We start from the raw sequence: 19,088 nt of genomic DNA on the forward strand, positions 1-19,088 counted from the left end.
CAAAATAAACGAAAGTTTAAAAAATCTAATCAATCAAAAACAATGTACATAACAATAACGAGGCTCTATACAGGGGGTAACGGTCCCGAGTCAATGTGTGGGGGTACAGGTTAGTCGAGGTCATTTGGAAAGTGACTATGCGTAGATAATAAACAGCGAGCAGCAGTGTAAAAACAAAGGGGGGGGGGGGGGGGGGGGGGTAGAAGCTGTTAAGGAGACTTTTGGTCCTAGACTTGGCGCTCCGGTACCGCTTGCCGTGCGGTAGCAGAGAGAACAGTCTATGAGTTTTGACCATTTTTGGGGCCTTCCTCTGACACCACCTAGTATGTACAGTGGAAGTCGGAAGTTTACATACACTTAGGTTGGAGTCATTAAATCTCGTTTTTCAACCACTCCACAAATTTCTTGTTAACAAACTATAGTTTTGGCAAGTCGTTTAGGACATCTACACAAGTCATTTTCCCAGCAATTGTTTACAGACAGATTATTTCACTTATAATTCACTGTATCACAATTCCAGTGGGTCAGAAGTTTACATACACTAAATTGACTGTGCCTTTAAACAGCTTGGAAAATTCCAGAAAATTATGTCATGGCTTTAGAAGCTTCTGATAGGCTAATTGACATCATTTGAGTCAATTGGAGGTGTACCTGTGGATGTATTTCAAGGGATACCTTCAAACTCAGTGCCTCTTTGCTTGACATCATGGGAAAATCAAAAGAAATCAGCAAAGACCTCAGAAAAATGTAGACCTCCACAAGTCTGGTTCATCCTTGGGAGCAATTTCCAAATGCCTGAAGGTACCACGTTCATCTGTACAAGCAATAGTACACAAGTATAAACACCATTGGAACACGCAGCCATCATGCCGCTCAGGAAGGAGACGCGTTCTGCCTCCTAGAGATGAATGTACAAGGAAACTGAAAACTTGAGCGTGCATAACTATTCACCCCCCCAAAGTCAATACTTTGTAGATCCACCTTTCGCAGCAATTACAGCTGCAAGTCTCTTCGGGTATGTCTCTATAAGCTTGGCACATCTAGCCACTGGGATTTTTGCCCATTCTTTCTAGGCAAAACTGCTCCAGCTCCTTCAAGTTGGATGGGTTCCACTGGTGTACAGCAATCTTTAAGTCATACCACAGATTCTCAATTGGATTGAGGTCTGGGCTTTGACTAGGCCATTCCAATACATTTAAATGTTTCCCCTTAAACTACTCAAGTGTTGCTTTAGCAGTATGCTTAGGATCATTGTCCTGCTGGAAGGTGAATCTCCGTCCCAGTCTCAAGTCTGGAAGACTGAAACAGGTTTCCCTCAAGAATTCCCCTGTATTCAGCTCCATCCATCATTCCTTCAATTCTGACCAGTTTCCCAGTCCCTGCCGATGAAAAACATCCCCACAGCATGATGCTGCCACCACCATGCTTCACTGTGGGGATGGTGTTCTCGGGGTGATGAGAGATGTTGGGTTTGCGCCAGACATAGCATTTTCTTTGATTGCCAAAAACCTCCATTTTAGTCTCATCTGACCAGAGTACCTTTTTCCATATGTTTGGGGAGTCTCCCACATGCCTTTTGGCCAACACCAAACGTGTTTGCTTATTTTTTTCTTTAAGCAATGGCTTTTTTCTGGCCACTCTTCCGTAAAGCCCAGCTCTGTGGAGTGTACGGCTTAATGTGGTCCTATGGAAAGATACTCCAATCTCCGCTGTGGAGCTTTGCAGCTCCTTCAGGGTTATCTTTGGTCTCTTTGTTCCCTCTCTGATTAATGCCCTTCTTGCCTGGTCCGTGAGTTTTGGTGGGCGGCCCTCTCTTGGCAGGTTTGTTGTGGTGCCATTCTTTACATTTTTTAATAATGGATTTAATGGTGCTCTGTGGGATGTTCAAAGTTTCAGATATTTTTTTATAACCCAACCCTGATCTGTACTTCTCCACAACTTTGTCCCTGACCTGTTTGGAGAGCTCCTTGGTCTTCATGGTGCCGCTTGCTTAGTGGTGTTGCACTCTGGGGCATTTCAGAACAGGTGTATATATACTGAGATCATGTGACAGATCATGTGACACTTAGATTGCACACAGGTGGACTTTATTTAACTAATAATGTGACTTCTGAAGGTAATTGGTTGCACCAGATCTTATTTAGGGGCTTCATAGCAAAGGGGGTGAATACATATGCACGCACCACTTTTCAGGTATTTATTTTTTAGAATTTTTTGAAACAAGTTATTTTTTTCATTTCACTTCACCAATTTGGACTATTTTGTGTATGTCCATTACATGAAATACAAATCCATTTAAATTACAGGTTGTAATGCAACAAAATAGGAAAAACGCCAAGGGGATGAATACTTTTGCAAGGCACTGTATGTAAAGCAATATATATACCGTATGTATACATGGTTTATATATGTTTTACATTTTATATACGTCATTGATGTAAAGTGATGGCTTCCTCTACAGCAGGGGACGCTGGACTCAGACAGTTATCCCGTACCCTCCCCAAGCCTCCTCAGCCCCCCTCCCCAGTCAGCACAGAGACCCAGCTGCTAATGCTATCTAATCACTCTGGTTAGCGCCCTGGGCTAACAACACACCCACTGGGAGGGGAACACAGACACTTCTCTTCCTATTCCTGTCAGTCTTAGGGGCTCTGCCTGTCTGTATTCTTGTCTGTCTTAGGGGCTCTGTCTGTCTGTCTGTCTCTCTACTTCTCTCTCTCTCTCTCTCTCTGTCTGACTGCCTGCATTTTTTTAAATGTTAAAACCAAATATACTGTATGATTCAATGCCAACTACCTCTCCCAGTCCTGGTAAAAAGCTAAAACCAGGTGGGAGCTCACATTGATCTGCAGGCGGCTCTGATTATATTATCTGATTATCTTAGCTTGGTTTCCAACATCCTCAAGCCATTTCTATGCTTCATTTACTTTACAGAGGAGAGTGGAAGTGGAGTTTGTGGCCTGTGCAAGGTTGCTGAGTTAGAGACAGGATACATTTCAAATGGCACCCTAGTCCCTATATAGTGCACTACTTTTGACCAAGGACCATAGGGCTCTGGCCAAAAGTAGTGCACACAATAAAGGGAATAGACTGCCGTTTGGGACATAACTGAGTGTACAAAACATTGCACCCTCCCCCCATATGTTGACTCCAATGCTTCCCACAGTGTGAAGTTGGCTGGATGTCCTTTGGGTGGTGGACCATTCTTGATACACATAGGAAACTGTTGAGCGTGGAAAAAAACCAGCAGCATTGCAGTTCTCTGGCACCTAGTACCATACCCCGTTCAAAGGCACTTAAATATTTTGTCTTGCCTATTTCACCCTCTGAATGGCACACATACACAATCCATGTCTCAATTGTCTTAGGCTTAAAAATGATTATTTCACCTGTCTCCTCCCCTTCATCTACACTGATTGAAGTGGATTTAACAAGTGACATCAATAAGGGATCATAGCTTTCACCTGGATTCACCTGGTCAGTCTATGTCATGAAAAGAGCAGGTGTTCATAATGTTTTGTCCAGAGTTTATATACACACAACCTAAGTAGATGTATCACTTTGGAAGTGATCTATCCACATATCTTTAGTTGGGTTACAAGCAATTAAACACATTTCCTGTAAATCAAGATATTAAGTTTGTTCCATAACATGAAGTAATGACTGCACTTTCTTTACATAAGACTTTCATATTAACTGGTTACAGAATTGTAACCAAATGGTGATTCCCATCCCATTCCCATTCCTATCCCAACAATGGAAACCTTCACAGGTTCTTTAGTATCACAGTACTTACACAGATATCATTTAAGATTCAGTGCTGGCAGGGAACATATAATCATACAAAATAAAAAAATACAGAACAAATTGCCTGGAATGACATTCACTGTCACTGGTGGCCAAAAATAACAAACAATATGCCACTCCTCCAACTATTCTGAGAGAGATTACGTTCATCTGTCAAATTCGTTATTTGATTCTAGACAAATTTAATCGAAAATATGTTAAACGAACCAAAGTGTAATTTTGGATCATACCAATCAGAAAAATAACTTCAAATGAACAACAATGCCGTTCCACTTGTTATAGGGTATCTGTCTGCCCGCTTGCCCTTGTGGTCCTGTGTGGTTCGGTTGGTAACGCATGGCATTAGCAATGTCAGGATTGTAGGTTCAATTCCCCGGGCCACCCATATGTAAAATTTATGCACACACGACTGTAAGTCACTTTGGATTAAAGCGTCTGCTAAATGGCATATATATAGTCTGTGTCTGCGTGCCTGCCTCTCTGTCTGTCTGTCTCCTCAGGGGGCCTCTGTCATCGTCTGACAGTGCAGATGGAGTCATGCTATCTGAGGTAAAACAACAGGCCTCCTTTAGATTAAGCCCCCGTTTAGTGTCTCAGAGACCCAGCAAGCTGTTCAGGACTACTCCAATACACAGAACATACTGGGTATCATCCCACACCGCCTCATTAAATGCTGTTATGCTGATAAACTGTGTCTGTGGCTTAGATCAGTATGTGTGTCTGGATGCCCGTCTATGTGTCTGTGTGTGTAAACTATAACTCAGTGGAGACGGCAGGCGGATTTGGCTGCACTGTTGCTAAGAGACACCCTCTCCTGGAAGAACAAAGGGCAAAAGTACAGATGATGAAGACACACACTCGCTGGTGGTATCAGTCTTTCCACATCTCCATCCTTATCCTCCAAACATACATATACACACACACACACACACACACACACACACGCACACACACACACACACACAAGTAACCACAATATGACTGCTGATTAATAGGTGGCATGTATACTAATGACCATGGTGGATGGAGGGTGGATACTTGCTGAGTAAGAGCAGTATGCGTTTTACCCCCAGCCTTGTGACGCAAAGCCTAGGGCCGTAGAGGATATAAATAGGACTTATGACAGACAAACAGCAGAAACATAAACACACTGGCAAAAGAGCCTTTCTCAATCTAGGACAGAGCAAAAAGACAAATGTCTGTGTCCTATGACAACAGACAAAAGAGTAATCTTCTCTTCAGTCCTCCTCCATCCCTCACCCGAACTGACATTGACCTGACAACAGCACCAATAGAGGATGAGATCAGAAAGGATAGGGTGGTGTCTGAGTTCCAGATCAGCTGGAGCTTTTAGCCAACTCCCCTAACGTTTGTCATTGAATAATAGAGTCTGGCAACCAGGTCATATTGGGATGGGTTGTGAGGTTGCCAGGTTGGATTCGGCTTATTGTAGCTCAACACCACAGAGCCTATTAAGGTTGACAATGAAGGCCATGTTGGCCATATTCACCCTATCCATATGCATAGACCTCTCTCAGCCACAAGATCAAAGATCAAGATCAAAAGGGAAGGTGATGTGTGATGTGGAAATGAGCAAGGCATTTGGCCGAGTGAGTGCTCTCTTCTTCAGAGAAATATGGGAAACATCACATCTAGAGGACATCACCCTGAATATGAGATTATTGATGATTGGTGATGGTTAAAAAAGGTCATTCATCGTATTCGGTGGCAGATACTGCATTGATGATATTGTATATTTTCGGGTTCTTCGAAACCAGCATTAATAACATAACAATTCTTCTGTTCTAACCATACGCTAGGCTACTAGGATGTATATAGAAAATGACTCACTAAAATAGGAGCTTCTATATGCCAAACTAAACAAGTGAAAAAAAGAGGGGATACAATACTTCAGAGTGAGATACAACTCAGATAAAGAAGGCAAGAGGAAGAAATGAAAGGAAGAAAACTTAAAGAACGAGACAACGAGAGTAGAATACCCAAGGGGTGCTGTAGTCTAGAATAGTCCATGTTGCTGTTCTATTTCTTGTAAGACAAATGGGTGAGTGACAGGGTGAGATGGTCTGCAGTGCTGCAGGGCTGCAGAATGAGATGTTTCAGTCCAGAACTGTCAGTCTGCCTTGCAGACAGTAGGACTTATGCTCCCTGCTGCTAATGTTAAGGGGCGATACTACGACTATATACATCAACCTTACCTAATACACTGGACCCACTGCAATTTGCATACCGCCCAAAGAGTTCCACGGACAACACAATCGCAATTTCGCTGCACTCTGTAGTATCCTAGACAAGAGGAATACCATCATTAAGCTCAGGGCCCTGGGTCTGTACCCCTCCCTCAACAACGAGATCCTGGACTTCCTGACGGGCAGACCCCAAGTGGTGAGGGGCCCCCCACAGATGCATGCTCAGCCCCCTAAAGTGTCCGCATGCTTCCCAACCTAAACAGTTTGGAAGAGTTTGTGCATATATTATGACGACATTGTGTGACGTTTTTGTTTGTTTTGGACTTCGGTAAGGGTTTCGGGCATACACATCTTTTTCTACAGGCAAGCCGAAGTCAGTAGCTGAAGTCAGTAGCCGAAGTCTACGCCCTTTGTCAGTGATTGGTCAACAGTAGAGATTATTCAATAAAGTCTTTGTTGTGATTCAATGAGAGATGATGCACATTTTTTCATTGAGAAATACTGCACCAAACACCTTAGTTAGATTAAAATTGTGCGACTAAGATCTCCTTGGCAAAAACGTCAAAATTAATGACAGATTTCTTGAATTATCTTAGATTCATTCTGACTATTTTGAGGAAGTCTATACTGGCTATGGCGTCTCAGAATGGACAAAGAGTACTATTGTCGCTTTTTCTGCTTTTCCAAGCGGTCTTTTAAGGGAATATGCACACTAGTTCGGTTCGCTTAACCGACTTCGGCTAGGTGCCAGCAGAACTGACACCTTTAGAGACTGTTTGCACTCTCCACACATCCAACCTTTACACACAAGCACACACACACACACACACACACACACAACCACAAATAAACACACACACAAACACAAGCACACACACATACACACAACCACAAATAAACACACACACAAACACTAGCACACACACACACACACACAACATTAAAAAAAAACACACACACACACACACACACACACACACACACACACACACACACACACACACACACACACACACAAACCACAGTTGACCAGCAGGGGGAGAGAGTGAACATGCCCATCTCCTGTTCAACCTGCTGATTCTCTCTCAGACTGGAAGCAGTCTTATCTGCCTTTATCAGCAATGGAATAAAACAATATTCATTCTAATCCAAACATTATGATCTGATGATAAAGACCACCGTAAACTCCCTGTGCCACAGTCTCTCTATGGTATTGTAATGATCATGTAAATACTGTAATGAGTACTCCCTCTGCAGTGTTCGGATAAAAAGCTGTGTGGGTATTACCATATTCCTTGTGGCCTCTATCTTTCTGCTCCCCTAACAAGCAGGGGATATGAAAGCAGCTCAGACTGAGACTAAAGGGCTGTGTGGCGTTGTGCCTTGAGCTAGCCTTAACTGGATGGCACTGAAACGCTGGAACAAAAGCTGTAGCTCTGCAGCAACCCAGAGACTCTGAGAGACACAAGCAGATCACCACCACCACTCACCACTCACTATGGGCCAGTCCCTTCTCCTAGCATATCACATGTTAGTATTCTGCAGGGCCCTGGCCTGTGCATAGCAGAGGGTATTGAGGGGGACTCAGCGACCCCCCCCCCCACACACACACACACACACACACAAACCTTTTTGGTTCCATGTAGAACCCTTTTGGTTCCAGGTAGAACCCTTTTTTTGTTTTCATGCAAAACCCTTTCCACAGAGTAAAGGAACCAAAAAAGTTTTCTCCTATGGGGACAGCCGAAAATCCCTTTTGGAACCATTTTTTTCTAAGAGTTTAGGGGTGTACAAACTGCTCTCAACCTCGAGATTCAGAAAAATATTTTTCCTTCAAAGCTGTGATGCGCAGCTCCCGTAACTAGTGGTTCTGAATACATAGAGCCACCTGCCACTTAAAACAGCTCAAACAGTTTCCATTCCACCACAATGAAAACCCATTATGATAAACCTCCACACAACCTCCAGAAAAGTGCAGAGCTCAAATGAAATCCTCGCTAGGAATCATTGGAAGTGAGTGACCTCATAGAGAGGTATACTTTGTAATGGTAAACACAAAATGCTCATAGAGAGGTATACTTTGTAATGGTAAACACAAAATGCTGGAGCAATGAGATTAAGTGAACCCAGCTCAACAATCACTATTCACCGTCTCATAATGCTGAAAGGCTGAACAATCCAATAAGAGCTCATTGTGGGCTTGTCTTTAAGGGGTGATACACTCTACAGACTCCCTGACACTGACACACATACTTATTGCAGAGCACAACCAGTCTTTCAATAAGGAATAAGCCTGGGCCCTGGAGAGTCATGGGCGAATAACTTACAGATACACAAGCAGGAGAAATCTCAGGAACACACCATATAGGACCAGCTAATAGCTATAGGTACAGACTAGAATGGGTAGAGGTTCAGGTAAACAAACAACTACGCTTGATTCACACTATATGGCAGTCCTGAACAGTACTGTGCTGGCTTGGATATCTTCTTTTCACATTGTCCTTTACAGCACGGTTCCAGCATATCCTGGCCAGCCCAGCACAGCACAGCTCCTCTGTGCTTGATTTGTGAAAATGGTACTTGTTTAATTAGATTATATTTTTGATTTAACTAGGCAAGTCAGTTTAAAACAAATTCTTTTTTTCAATGACATCCTAGGAACAGTGGGTTAACTGCCTTGTTCAGGGGCAGAACGACATATTTTTACCTGTCAGCTCGGGACTTGATCTTGCAACCTTTCGGTTACTAGTCCAACGCTCTAACCACTAGGCTACCTGCCGCCCCACATTAGATTAGATAACCAGGCATGTCACTGATTCAGTATGTTCCTGGTTTCTCTCAGCTCCCATCTGAACCAGCTCAGGATGAGACATGATGGTTAACTGACTCTAACACCATCGAACAATGGCACACTCTCCGAGGTCAAATCTCACTTTCTTCTCCTCCTACTCTCCAGCACGGAAACATTTAGTCTCCTAAACTCTTGAGCTCATTTGACAAATTGGACGATTCCTTTAGGATAGGATGTTTGACTGATTCCCTCACAGTTCTTACTGTCAATTGCTTTCTCGTTCTCTCTCCATCTCCCATCCGTCTTTCTCCATCTCCCCCTCTCGCTTTCTCTCTCTCTCAATCGATCTCTCTCTTTCCATCTCACATTTTTAATTCTCCATCTCTCCATCTCCATCCTCATCCTCTCTCATTCACTCTCTCTCTCGCTCTCTTCCTCCACTTCCGAGCTCCATCTGTGGTGCGAGTGTGACGCACGGAGGAAGGATGCAAACAGCCAGGGTGTCCCGCTGTCCGTCCGACAAAACAGGTCGTTTACCAAATCCCTATTGACTGCTGCTCCAGTTGCCATGGAGAAAGAGTGGGTGAGTGGGATAGGGAGAGAATAATCAATTACTCCCCAAAGAGTTTCTCTCATAGGCTGGCAGTGGCGGACCTGTGGTGCGGAGGAGCGGAGTGGTTGCGACAGTACCAAACAGCTGCTGCCCTCACCATTTCTATTCCAGGAGAAGGAAACAAGGCCAGCCAAGGAGACAGTGATAAGGTCCCTGGCTGAATGTTCCATTAAGAAGTCCGCTGCTGTTCTGTAACTGCTGGTGTTGGTGTAAAGTCTATCCTGAATGTAGTAGAAGTCATTTGGAATCATGCTGTTGAAGAGGTAGCCTTGCCTGAGACCCCAAATGTCATCCTCGGACCTTGAAGACGTCCTCTCGGCGTAATAGTTAAGACATTGGTTTGGCAAATGGGAAACCTGGGTTCAATCCCCATTGGTTCAACTTACACAGCCAGTCAGACAGCGCACTCACCTCCACACACTGACCCTTTTCTTCAGGTAGATTGGCCTGTGACCAGGCTGTGACTGTGGGAGGCCTACCTGCCACCTGTGGGTTTGTAGCTGTCAACGTTCTCAGCAAAGAGTCACCTTGGTAGTTTGGTTATGAGATACAATGACGCTGGCTGCTGTTTGTGGATGCACTCTCTTACACCAGAATAAATCAGACAGGGGCCTTACAGACTGAATCCTATTGCTATCTACCTCATAACAACAAGCAGTATTCGCTACATGCACTGAATAGTTGAGTCAACTCTGAATCCCCTTGAGGTATCCTACAAAGAACTGGGTTAGGTAAGATTGAAATGCGAAACACATTCTGCTATTGAGGTCATTATGACCAGTGGTATGTGAAGCAAGGACATTGGCCTTTTCCTTAGGAAACAATCCCACCCATTCAGGTCATTCGCTTAGACATGTGTCATCACACGCGTCAGTTATTCAAGTGCTTCACCTCTATCACTGGTAAAGTTGTTTGGATAACTGGTAAAGTTATTTTCTTGCTGATGTAAGGAATCGTTAGAAATTGTCACAAAATTCAATGAGGGTCAAAACGCCATGGGTTCATATAAATAGGTCATGATTAATGAATAACAGCCATATCCAACCGTAGGAGAGCACATTCATTGATAACAGTTCTCTATAATAGAATCAATGGCCTGATGAATGCCAATAGTTGTAGGCAAGTTCTACTCTGCTCACACCAGTGCTTATTCACGGTAGCCACACACACACACAACCCTAAGACACACATGTTTGTTTTACTATCCTTGTGGGGACCAAACAATTGATTCCCATTCAAAATCCTATTTTCCTTAACCCCTAACCCTAAACCTAACCCTAAGCCTTAAAATAACCCTAATCCTAACCCTAAATGTAACCCCTAAGCCTAAAATAGCCTTTCTCCTTGTGTGTAACAGTGAAATGTCCCCACTTGTCCGAATTGTCCTTGTTTTACTATCCTTGTAATGACTTCTGGTCCCCACAAGGATAGTAAAGCCCCCCCAAACACACACACACACACACACACACACACACACACACACACACACACACACACACACACACACACACACACACATTGTATAAGATTGTATTTCAATGTATTTCATTGACACCGTCAGTTCTCAGGCTGATGAACCACTTGCCTCTAGCTATGAACAACTCAATATTAGCTGGTAGTACGACATGATACTCCTGTTCAGCCTGTGAGACTTGGTTGGTGTGAACCGCCATAAACATCTGTGCCTTACAGTACTGCTGATCCATCTCTGTTTCCTATCATACGCACTCCCGTATCCTACTTCGCTACTCCTCTCCACTCCTGTTGCCACAGCAACACAGCACTCCTCTTCATGTCTCGCTCACATCACATGCTCCCATTAAAAACCATCTCCAAGGGAGAAGAGAGAAAGAGAGATGCACATTATGTTATATCGGTATCAACATTCTAAATGTAATAGAACCGAGCAGGATAATATCAGACAGACAGACAGACAGAAAGATAGACAGACAGGACAGACAGGTGGGTGGGGCTCACCTCACAGTTGTGTCCGGTGAAGTCGGAGGTGCAGGTGCAGCTGTAAGCCCAGGTGTTGGGCAGAGTGTCCTCTGTCTCCGGGTCGAAGGGCTGGGCCGAGCAGGCGCCTCCGTTGAGACAGGGCCGTCCCTCGCAGGGGTCAGGCAGGGGAGTGGCCTGGGTGGGGTCAGCCTCAGCCGGGGCAGCCGCCTCCGGAGCAGGGGGCTCCAGATCAAGGGGGGAGGAGAGACCCCTACCCCCGGCACTCAGCAGAAGCAGGAGGAGGTACAGGGGGTGCTGCGTGGGCACAGGCATCCTCATCTTCTCTTATGTATGTATATCCCTTATTTGTCTCTCGCTCTCTGTTCCTCTTAGCTCTGGCTTAGTGAGTAAGCTGCTGGTCGCTCTGCTATCTCGGTGTGTTGATGAGGGAGCTGAATGGAGAGTGTGTGAATGTAAGAAGCAGGCTGGTAGGGATGCTGTAGACTGGCTGTGTGCACTGCTACTGAGCGAGAGAGCTGACTGGCTGACGAGGAGACTGAGGAAGGGGGCTAGCTACCGCCCCAGCTCTGATTCATAGTGACGACAGGTGACGACACTCTCTCTCTCTCTCTCACACACGCACAGATAGCCGCACACACACAAACACACAGAGCTGCGCACATATATGCACAAGCACATAAAGTCTACACTTGTTGTATTCGGCGCATGTGGCAAATAAAGTTTGATTTGATTTTGACATGGACGCACGCACACAAACACACCTTAGTTGGAATCTCATCATACATGACCTCCTTGGAGCTGGAGGGGGAGGGGGGCTATTCCACATCATATTCATAGAAAACATATGCAGAGTTTCAGCTAAATAAAACTGGTCACAATTCACATTTGGAATGATGCAGAGTATTTGCTGCACCACATAAGAGACATTCCACAGTGGAACTGGGGACAGATCTCCATCTGCTACATTGGAATCAGAGCAATAATCCAACTGACAAGCTCTTTGAAAACAATAGAAACGATTAGAACCAAGATTTAAGAAGACCAAATCATGGTACAATGACTCAATAATCCATGCATTCTGGAAATGCTATAAAGTGCAAAACTTATGGGCGAAGTTAGAAAGTTGGCTGTCAGAAGTATTACAATGTAAATGTACTTCTAATCAGTCTGTCTACATATTTCAAGACATGTCATATGAGGGTGCAGTGAGATACCCGATGGTTTGGACGATACTCTTCCTGTCAATTACCTTGAAAAAAACGTATACTTAACTTGAAATCAACCAATCCTCCATCGTTAAGACAATGGACAAATCATATGCTTCAATATCTAAATATTGAAAGACCGTGGGCGATGGAGATTAACGCAATTGAGGACGTGGTGGAGAGGAGTGCAGGCACTGGAGATAGGGGTGAGAAAAGGTGGGTCTGGGCAGGTGTGACGTTGTTGATGTTTGTGTTCGTCTGTATGTTGTCTTTTGTACGTGTATGTTTTGTACAATCGTGGCCAAAAGTTTTGAGAATGACACAAATATTAATTTTCACAAAGTCTGCTGCCTCAGTTTGTATGATATCAATTTTCATATACTCCAGAATGTTACGAAGAGTGATCAGATGAATTGCAATTAATTGCCTTGCAAATGATCTGAATCCCCCCCAAAAATGTCCACTGCATTTCAGCACTGCCACAAAAGGACCAGCTGACATCATGTCAGTGATTCTCTCGTTAACACAGGTGTGAGTATTGACGAGGACAAGGCTGGAGATCATTCTGTCATGTTGATTGAGTTCTAATAACAGACTGGAAGCTTCAAAAGGAGGGTGGTGCTTGGAATCACTGTTCTTCCTCTGTCAACCATGGTTACCTGCAAGGAAACACGTGCTGTCATCATTACTTTGCACAAAAAGGGCTTCACAGGCAAGGATATTGCTGCCAGTAAGATTGCACCTAAATCAACCATTTATCAGATCATCAAAAACTTCAAGGAGAGCGGTTAATTGTTGTGAAGAAGGCTTCAGGGCACCCAAGAAAGTCCAGCAAGTGCCAGGACCATCTCCTAAAGTTGATTCAGCTGCGGGATAGGGGCACCACCAGTACAGAGCTTGCTCAGGAATGGCAGCAGGCAGGTGTGAGTGCATCTGCACGCACAGTGAGGCGAAGACTTTTGGAGGATGGCCTGGTGTCAAGGGCAGCAAAGAAGCCACTTCTCTCCAGGAAAAACATCAGGGACAGACTGATATTCTGCAAAAGGTACAGGGATTGGACTGCTGAGGACTGGGGTAGTCATTTTTTCTGATGAATCCCCTTTCCGATTGTTTGGGGCATCCGGAAAAAAGCTTGTCCGGAGAAGACAAGGTGAGCGCTACCATCAGTCCTGTGTCATTCCAACAGTAATGCATTCTGAGACCATTCATGTGTGGGGCTGCTTCTCAGCCAAGGGAGTGAGCTCACTCACAATTTTGCCTAAGAACACAGCCATGAATAAAGAATGGTACCAACACATCCTCCGAGAGCAACTTCTCCCAACCATCCAGGAACAGTTTGGTGACGAACAATGCCTTTTCCAGCATGATGGAGCACCTTGCCATAAGACAAAAGTGATAACTAAGTGGCTCAGGGAACAAAACATCGATATTTTGGGTCCATGGCCAGGAAACTCCCCAGACCTTAATCCCATTGAAAACGTGTGGTCAATCCTCAAGAGGCAGGTGGACAAACAAAAACTCACAAATTCTGACAAACTCCAAGCATTGATTATGCAAGAATGGGCTGCCATCAGTCAGGATGTGGCCCAGAAGTTAATTGACAGCATGCCAGGGCGGATTGCAGAGGTCTTGAAAAAGAAGGGTCAACACTGCAAATATTGACTCTTTGCATCAACTTCATGTAATTGTCAAAAAAAGCCTTTGACACTTATGAAATGCTTGTAATTATACTTCAGTATTCCATAGTAACATCTGACAAAAATATCTAAAGACACTGACGCAGCAAACTTTGTGGAAATTAATATTTGTGTCATTCTCAAAACATTTGGCCACGACTGTATTGTTTGAAAAATACATTTTAAATCGTACAAAAAAAGGAATCAGAGCAATAATCCAAACTATAAAGCCTCTCTTCAAATACTCTCAATTACTCAGCAACCAGTTTCCATGGCGATCCCGAGGGGACCTGTACACTTGACAGGCATTATAGCTGTAATGTCAGCGACTCTTATTGTTTCTCTCCATCACCTTCAGAGGTGAGCCCAGAGGTCAGTTCATTCTCCACCCAACCCTGAACTGCCTCTGATGTGAATTACCTCTCACCCTGCTCTTACACCAAACTCTGCCTATGAATGGTTCTAAACACCTTCAAGGTGAAATAAAACCTTAGCAAGTTGCAAGAATCTAATTAAACAAGTTTGCATGATAAATATAAAATAAAGGTTATGAGTCTCTTAATGATCTTCAAATACATTGATGAAATACCATTCTCTCAATCAGGATCTTATAACATCATAAATGTAAAAGCTCAGGAGTTTTAGATTATGTCCCAAATTGTACCCTACTACTACTTACACTACCGTTCAAAAGTTTGGGGTCAGTTAGAAATGTCTTTGTTTTTGAAAAAATATATATATTTTTTGTCCATTAAAATAACATCAAATTGATCAGAAATACACTGTAGACATAGTTAATGTTGTAAATGACTATTGTAGCTGGAAACTGCTGATTCTTTATGGAATGTCTACATAGGCGTACAGAGGCCCATTATCAGCAACCATCACTCCTCAGCATCCCGGAATCGCCACTTCACTGTTGACGTTGAGACTGGTGTTTTGCGGGTACTATTTAATGAAGCTGCTAGTTGAGGACTTGTGAGGCGTTTGTTTCTCAAACTAGACACTAATGTACTTGTCCTCTTGCTCAGTTGTGCACCGGGGCCTCCCACTCCTCTTTCTATTCTGGTTAGAGCCAGTTTGAGCTATTCTGTGAAGGGAGTAATACACAGCGTTGTACGAGATCTTCAGTTTCTTGGCAATTTCTCACATGGAATAACCTTAATTTCTCAGAACAAGAATAGACTGACAAGTTTCTGAAGAAAGTGCTTTGTTTCTGGCCATTTTGAGCCTGTAATTGAACCCACAAATGCTGATGCTCCAGATACTAAACTAGTCCAAAGGCAGACAGTTTTATTGCTTCTTTAATCAGAAACAGTTTTCAGCTGTGCTAACATAATTGAAAAAGGGTTTTCTAATGATCAATTAGCCTTTTAAAATGATAAACTTGGATTAGCTAACACAACGTGCCATTGGAACACAGGAGTGATGGTTGCTGATAATGGGCCTCTGTACGCCTATGTAGAAAATCCATAAAAAATCTGCCGTTTCCAGCTACAATAGTCATTTATAACATTAACAATGTCTACACTGTATTTCTGATCAATTTGATGTTATTTTTACAGACAAAAAATGTGCTTTCTTTCAAAAACAAGGACATTTCTAAGTGACCCCAAACGTTTGAAAGGTAGTGTATATAGTAGACTACTGTTGACCAGAGCCCATAAAGTTGTGCACTATGTAGGGAATAGGGTGCCATTTGGGAAGTACAATAAATATTCCCTTATCTCATGAGGTTGGTATGATTCATGACCTTCATTTCGGTAAGTAAAACGTCTTTGTAGGCAGCTACCTCAGGAAGTGACTCTGTCGCCATGTCATGTGACCATGCGGTGTGGTCGATATAATGCACGGTGGTCGAGAAAAGCACGTCAGCCCTCCGCTGAGTCCCAACTCTCTATTTCCATAAGGAGTCTAAACTCAGGCCAGTAAATCTGTCAGCTCTGCCACTTTACTCATCTCACAGAGAGAGCCGGGTACTGTAACCAACTTATCTGCTTGCATGCTTTAAAAAATAAAGGTAGAGAAGTTTATGGAGTTACTGGTTCTGGCAGTATTGTATGTAACCATACATGACTCAATATAACTGGAATTCTGACCTGTCAGCGTCATGGTGATGCAATCCCTTCACTGACAAGGCCATATCAATAAGCTATCTAATGAGGACTTCTTGGCACATTAGACTTTCAATGGTGTCCCAGGACAGACTAAATGTAAGAGTCTGATTTAAGTCTTGAATAATTCCCTTTGTAGTTGACACTTGGACTGTGGAGAAGAAAAAAAACATGTATTTATTCAGTGGGATCCATTTATTGGCCATTTAGTGATATCACTTGGCAAAGACATTTCTTCTAACTCATTTCCATTATGCAACAAATGATGCAGAACTTTAGGCAGCATTGAGTAAGTGTGTGCTACAGGTGAAACTGTAGCACAGCAGTGGACTCTATGCTTCTTTGCTGTATCTCCAAAGCCTCACTACCCACTTCCCCAACCCTTAACAAAAAAAGGTTGCCGTTTAGGAACGGCAGTAAAAGTGCAGTCGACTGTGGTATTCTGGACAGTTATTGCAGAATAACTGGTTATACTGCACTATATTTGCAGTTACACTGCAAAATTACTGCAGTAAATGTTGTACACAGAATTTGCTGCATACTGCAGTTATACTGCACTTTAACTATTTATACAACAGTGTACTGCAGTTACATGGCACTCTGACTGCAATCTTTTTTTCATAAGAGAAGAGGTTAGACTCACCCTGCTGGGGTAGGAAAGGAAAACAAATTCCTCTGGAGGTGACATTCAAGACACCTCTCCGCCTGTCCCCTAGCATCTCCCTGGCCGTGACCCTACTCTCTGAGGGTGTCTCAGCAAGAGTAGGGATATGCAAAAAAAAACATTTCCAATTCACACATGTATTAATACACACTTGTACATGTGTAAAAAAGGACAAATAAGCACCAAATTATACTGTATATCAGTTATATTGTGTCCAATTCCATGTCCCTCAGAACATTAATGGTTCTAAAAAATAAATAAAAGTAAAGTTACCTATAATGAAGACAATTCAAAAACTTACATTTTACAATGCAAGTTAATGTATATATATATATATATATATATACACACATATACACACACACTCAGTTCATACACAATACCTTTGTCCACCAGTCACTGAAACATCAACCCTTCAAGTGCTACTCTTAATAAACCATGACATAGAATTGGTAGGGTCAGTGGTAATCAACTGTTCATATAAATGAGGTATGTTTTAAAATCAAGCAACTCCTACCCCCATTGATCACCTCCAAGACTCTGTCAGTCAGATCCACAGAATGAAGGATGAAAGGAAGAACAGGAGGATTAAATAAAGAGAACACAGATGAGTCAAACAGTTACTTTATTTTATGTTCAGGTAAAAACATTAACCTGATGCAGTAAATTATTGCAGATCTTAGAAACCAGCACATGAACGATTGGGCCAGGAGAGCATTGAGTGGGGCCCTCCCCTGGCCACAGACTGCAGGTGCACACCACGGTTTGTTCCAAGCCAGCAGCCCAAAAAAAAATTGACAGCAAGAAGAAAAAAGGTGAAAATTAAAAAAAGGTGAAGCAGACATCCACCTCAAACCGGGCATGAAACTGCATATAAACTCTTATTCCATAAATGAACTTGAAATGCTATCTGGCCGTGAAACGATAAAAGGAGTCCAGCCAAATGGGTGCGCTCAGCTACAATAGGGATTGGGGGGGGGCTCAGAGTTTGGCCTAAGCCAGTCAGTCTGTCAGAGCGCACTCCCTCAGAGTCCATCTGAGACACACTACTACTCTATCAAAGTGAGAGCAAAAAGTAAGTTAACTTATCCAACACACTGGATAACTCATGTTTGAGCTGAAGCTCTTTGTAATTGTAGACCAGAACACAATTTCAACTTGGGAAAAATATATATATAAAAAAAAAAGCTCTCATCACTACCCGCAGTCAACCAACTGCAACTCTCGTTTCCAAAAAATGTATATGCAAACACACACAAAAGGAGGGGTAGCAGAACCAAAACGCAACACACAAACTGGGGCCGGGCCGTATAATACAGGAGAACAGAATGGAAAACAGACAAACTGAAGGGGAAAGGAGACATGAGAACAAAGAGCTATTCTATCAAATGTGTAGAATGAGCAGTCTGGAAATTTTTTCTGTACAAATTATCTTTGGAGCTAAAGTGAACCTAGCTTGCTCTATGGACCTCCCCACCACAGTGACATTCACCACTTGGGAAACATCCCTTTAAATATCACACAGCAACGCATTTTAAAATGTAACTCAGGTTTTTTTTTTCTTAGTTTTTTTTAAACATTACTCAACTGAATTTTTGTTTTGTTCTGCGAGTCATTTAACGCCTTTTTTGTAGGAGACAGGGGCAGCAAATATATAACTCAAGTCCTTTAATTTCTGCAAGCTGTGTTCTCTAACAAGAAGGCTGTACACACTTGGCCTTGATGTAGGTGATAACAAAAAGAAAAACTAAAAAGGAAGTCATGATTTCGTCAGTTTGCTGTAGAAGGCATTTTGAATGGGAGAGAGACTGCGAGATCAGGACAGGTGGAAAGACTGCTGGCCCTCACGGGCCGCAATCAACAGTTTCTTGCGCATGATCTCGATGCTGGAGTAGTCAGGCAGCTTCAGGTAGTTGACGCAGGTCATAACCGACGGCAGGAAGTCGTCCGGGTTCTCCGTCGACTCAAATGTCTTCCGCACGATGGTCAGCGGCGGGTTCAGACTACGGAAACCTGGAGAGAAAGAGGTGGCATGATCAGAATCAGCTCAAA

At 43.2% G+C, this 19,088-nt stretch overlaps 2 protein-coding genes across 4 annotated transcripts in view; both read right to left on the reverse strand.

Annotated features, from left to right (window-relative positions):
* LOC120018635 (delta and Notch-like epidermal growth factor-related receptor) overlaps positions 1-11,695 on the reverse strand; it is a 66,424-nt gene extending 54,729 nt beyond the window's left edge. Inside the window, exon 1 of the mRNA XM_038961837.1 lies at positions 11,396-11,695. Within this exon, the coding sequence (XP_038817765.1) occupies positions 11,396-11,695 (300 nt within the window). The remainder of the gene's footprint in view (positions 1-11,395) is intronic.
* Positions 11,696-17,644: 5,949 nt separating this feature from the next.
* The window catches only part of LOC120018290 (E3 ubiquitin-protein ligase TRIP12-like), a 47,322-nt gene continuing 45,878 nt past the window's right edge, over positions 17,645-19,088 (reverse strand). For 2 of the 3 annotated variants that reach the window (XM_038961410.1, XM_038961411.1), the window contains exon 42: positions 18,853-19,049. In XM_038961410.1, the coding sequence (XP_038817338.1) occupies positions 18,853-19,049 (197 nt within the window). Of the gene's footprint in view, positions 19,050-19,088 lie in introns of all 3 variants that reach the window. The other variant, XM_038961412.1, reaches the window with a different exon arrangement.

The sequence above is a fragment of the Salvelinus namaycush genome, chromosome 23 (assembly GCF_016432855.1).
Source record: "Salvelinus namaycush isolate Seneca chromosome 23, SaNama_1.0, whole genome shotgun sequence".
In the NCBI taxonomy this organism is placed as follows: Eukaryota; Metazoa; Chordata; class Actinopteri; order Salmoniformes; family Salmonidae; genus Salvelinus; species Salvelinus namaycush.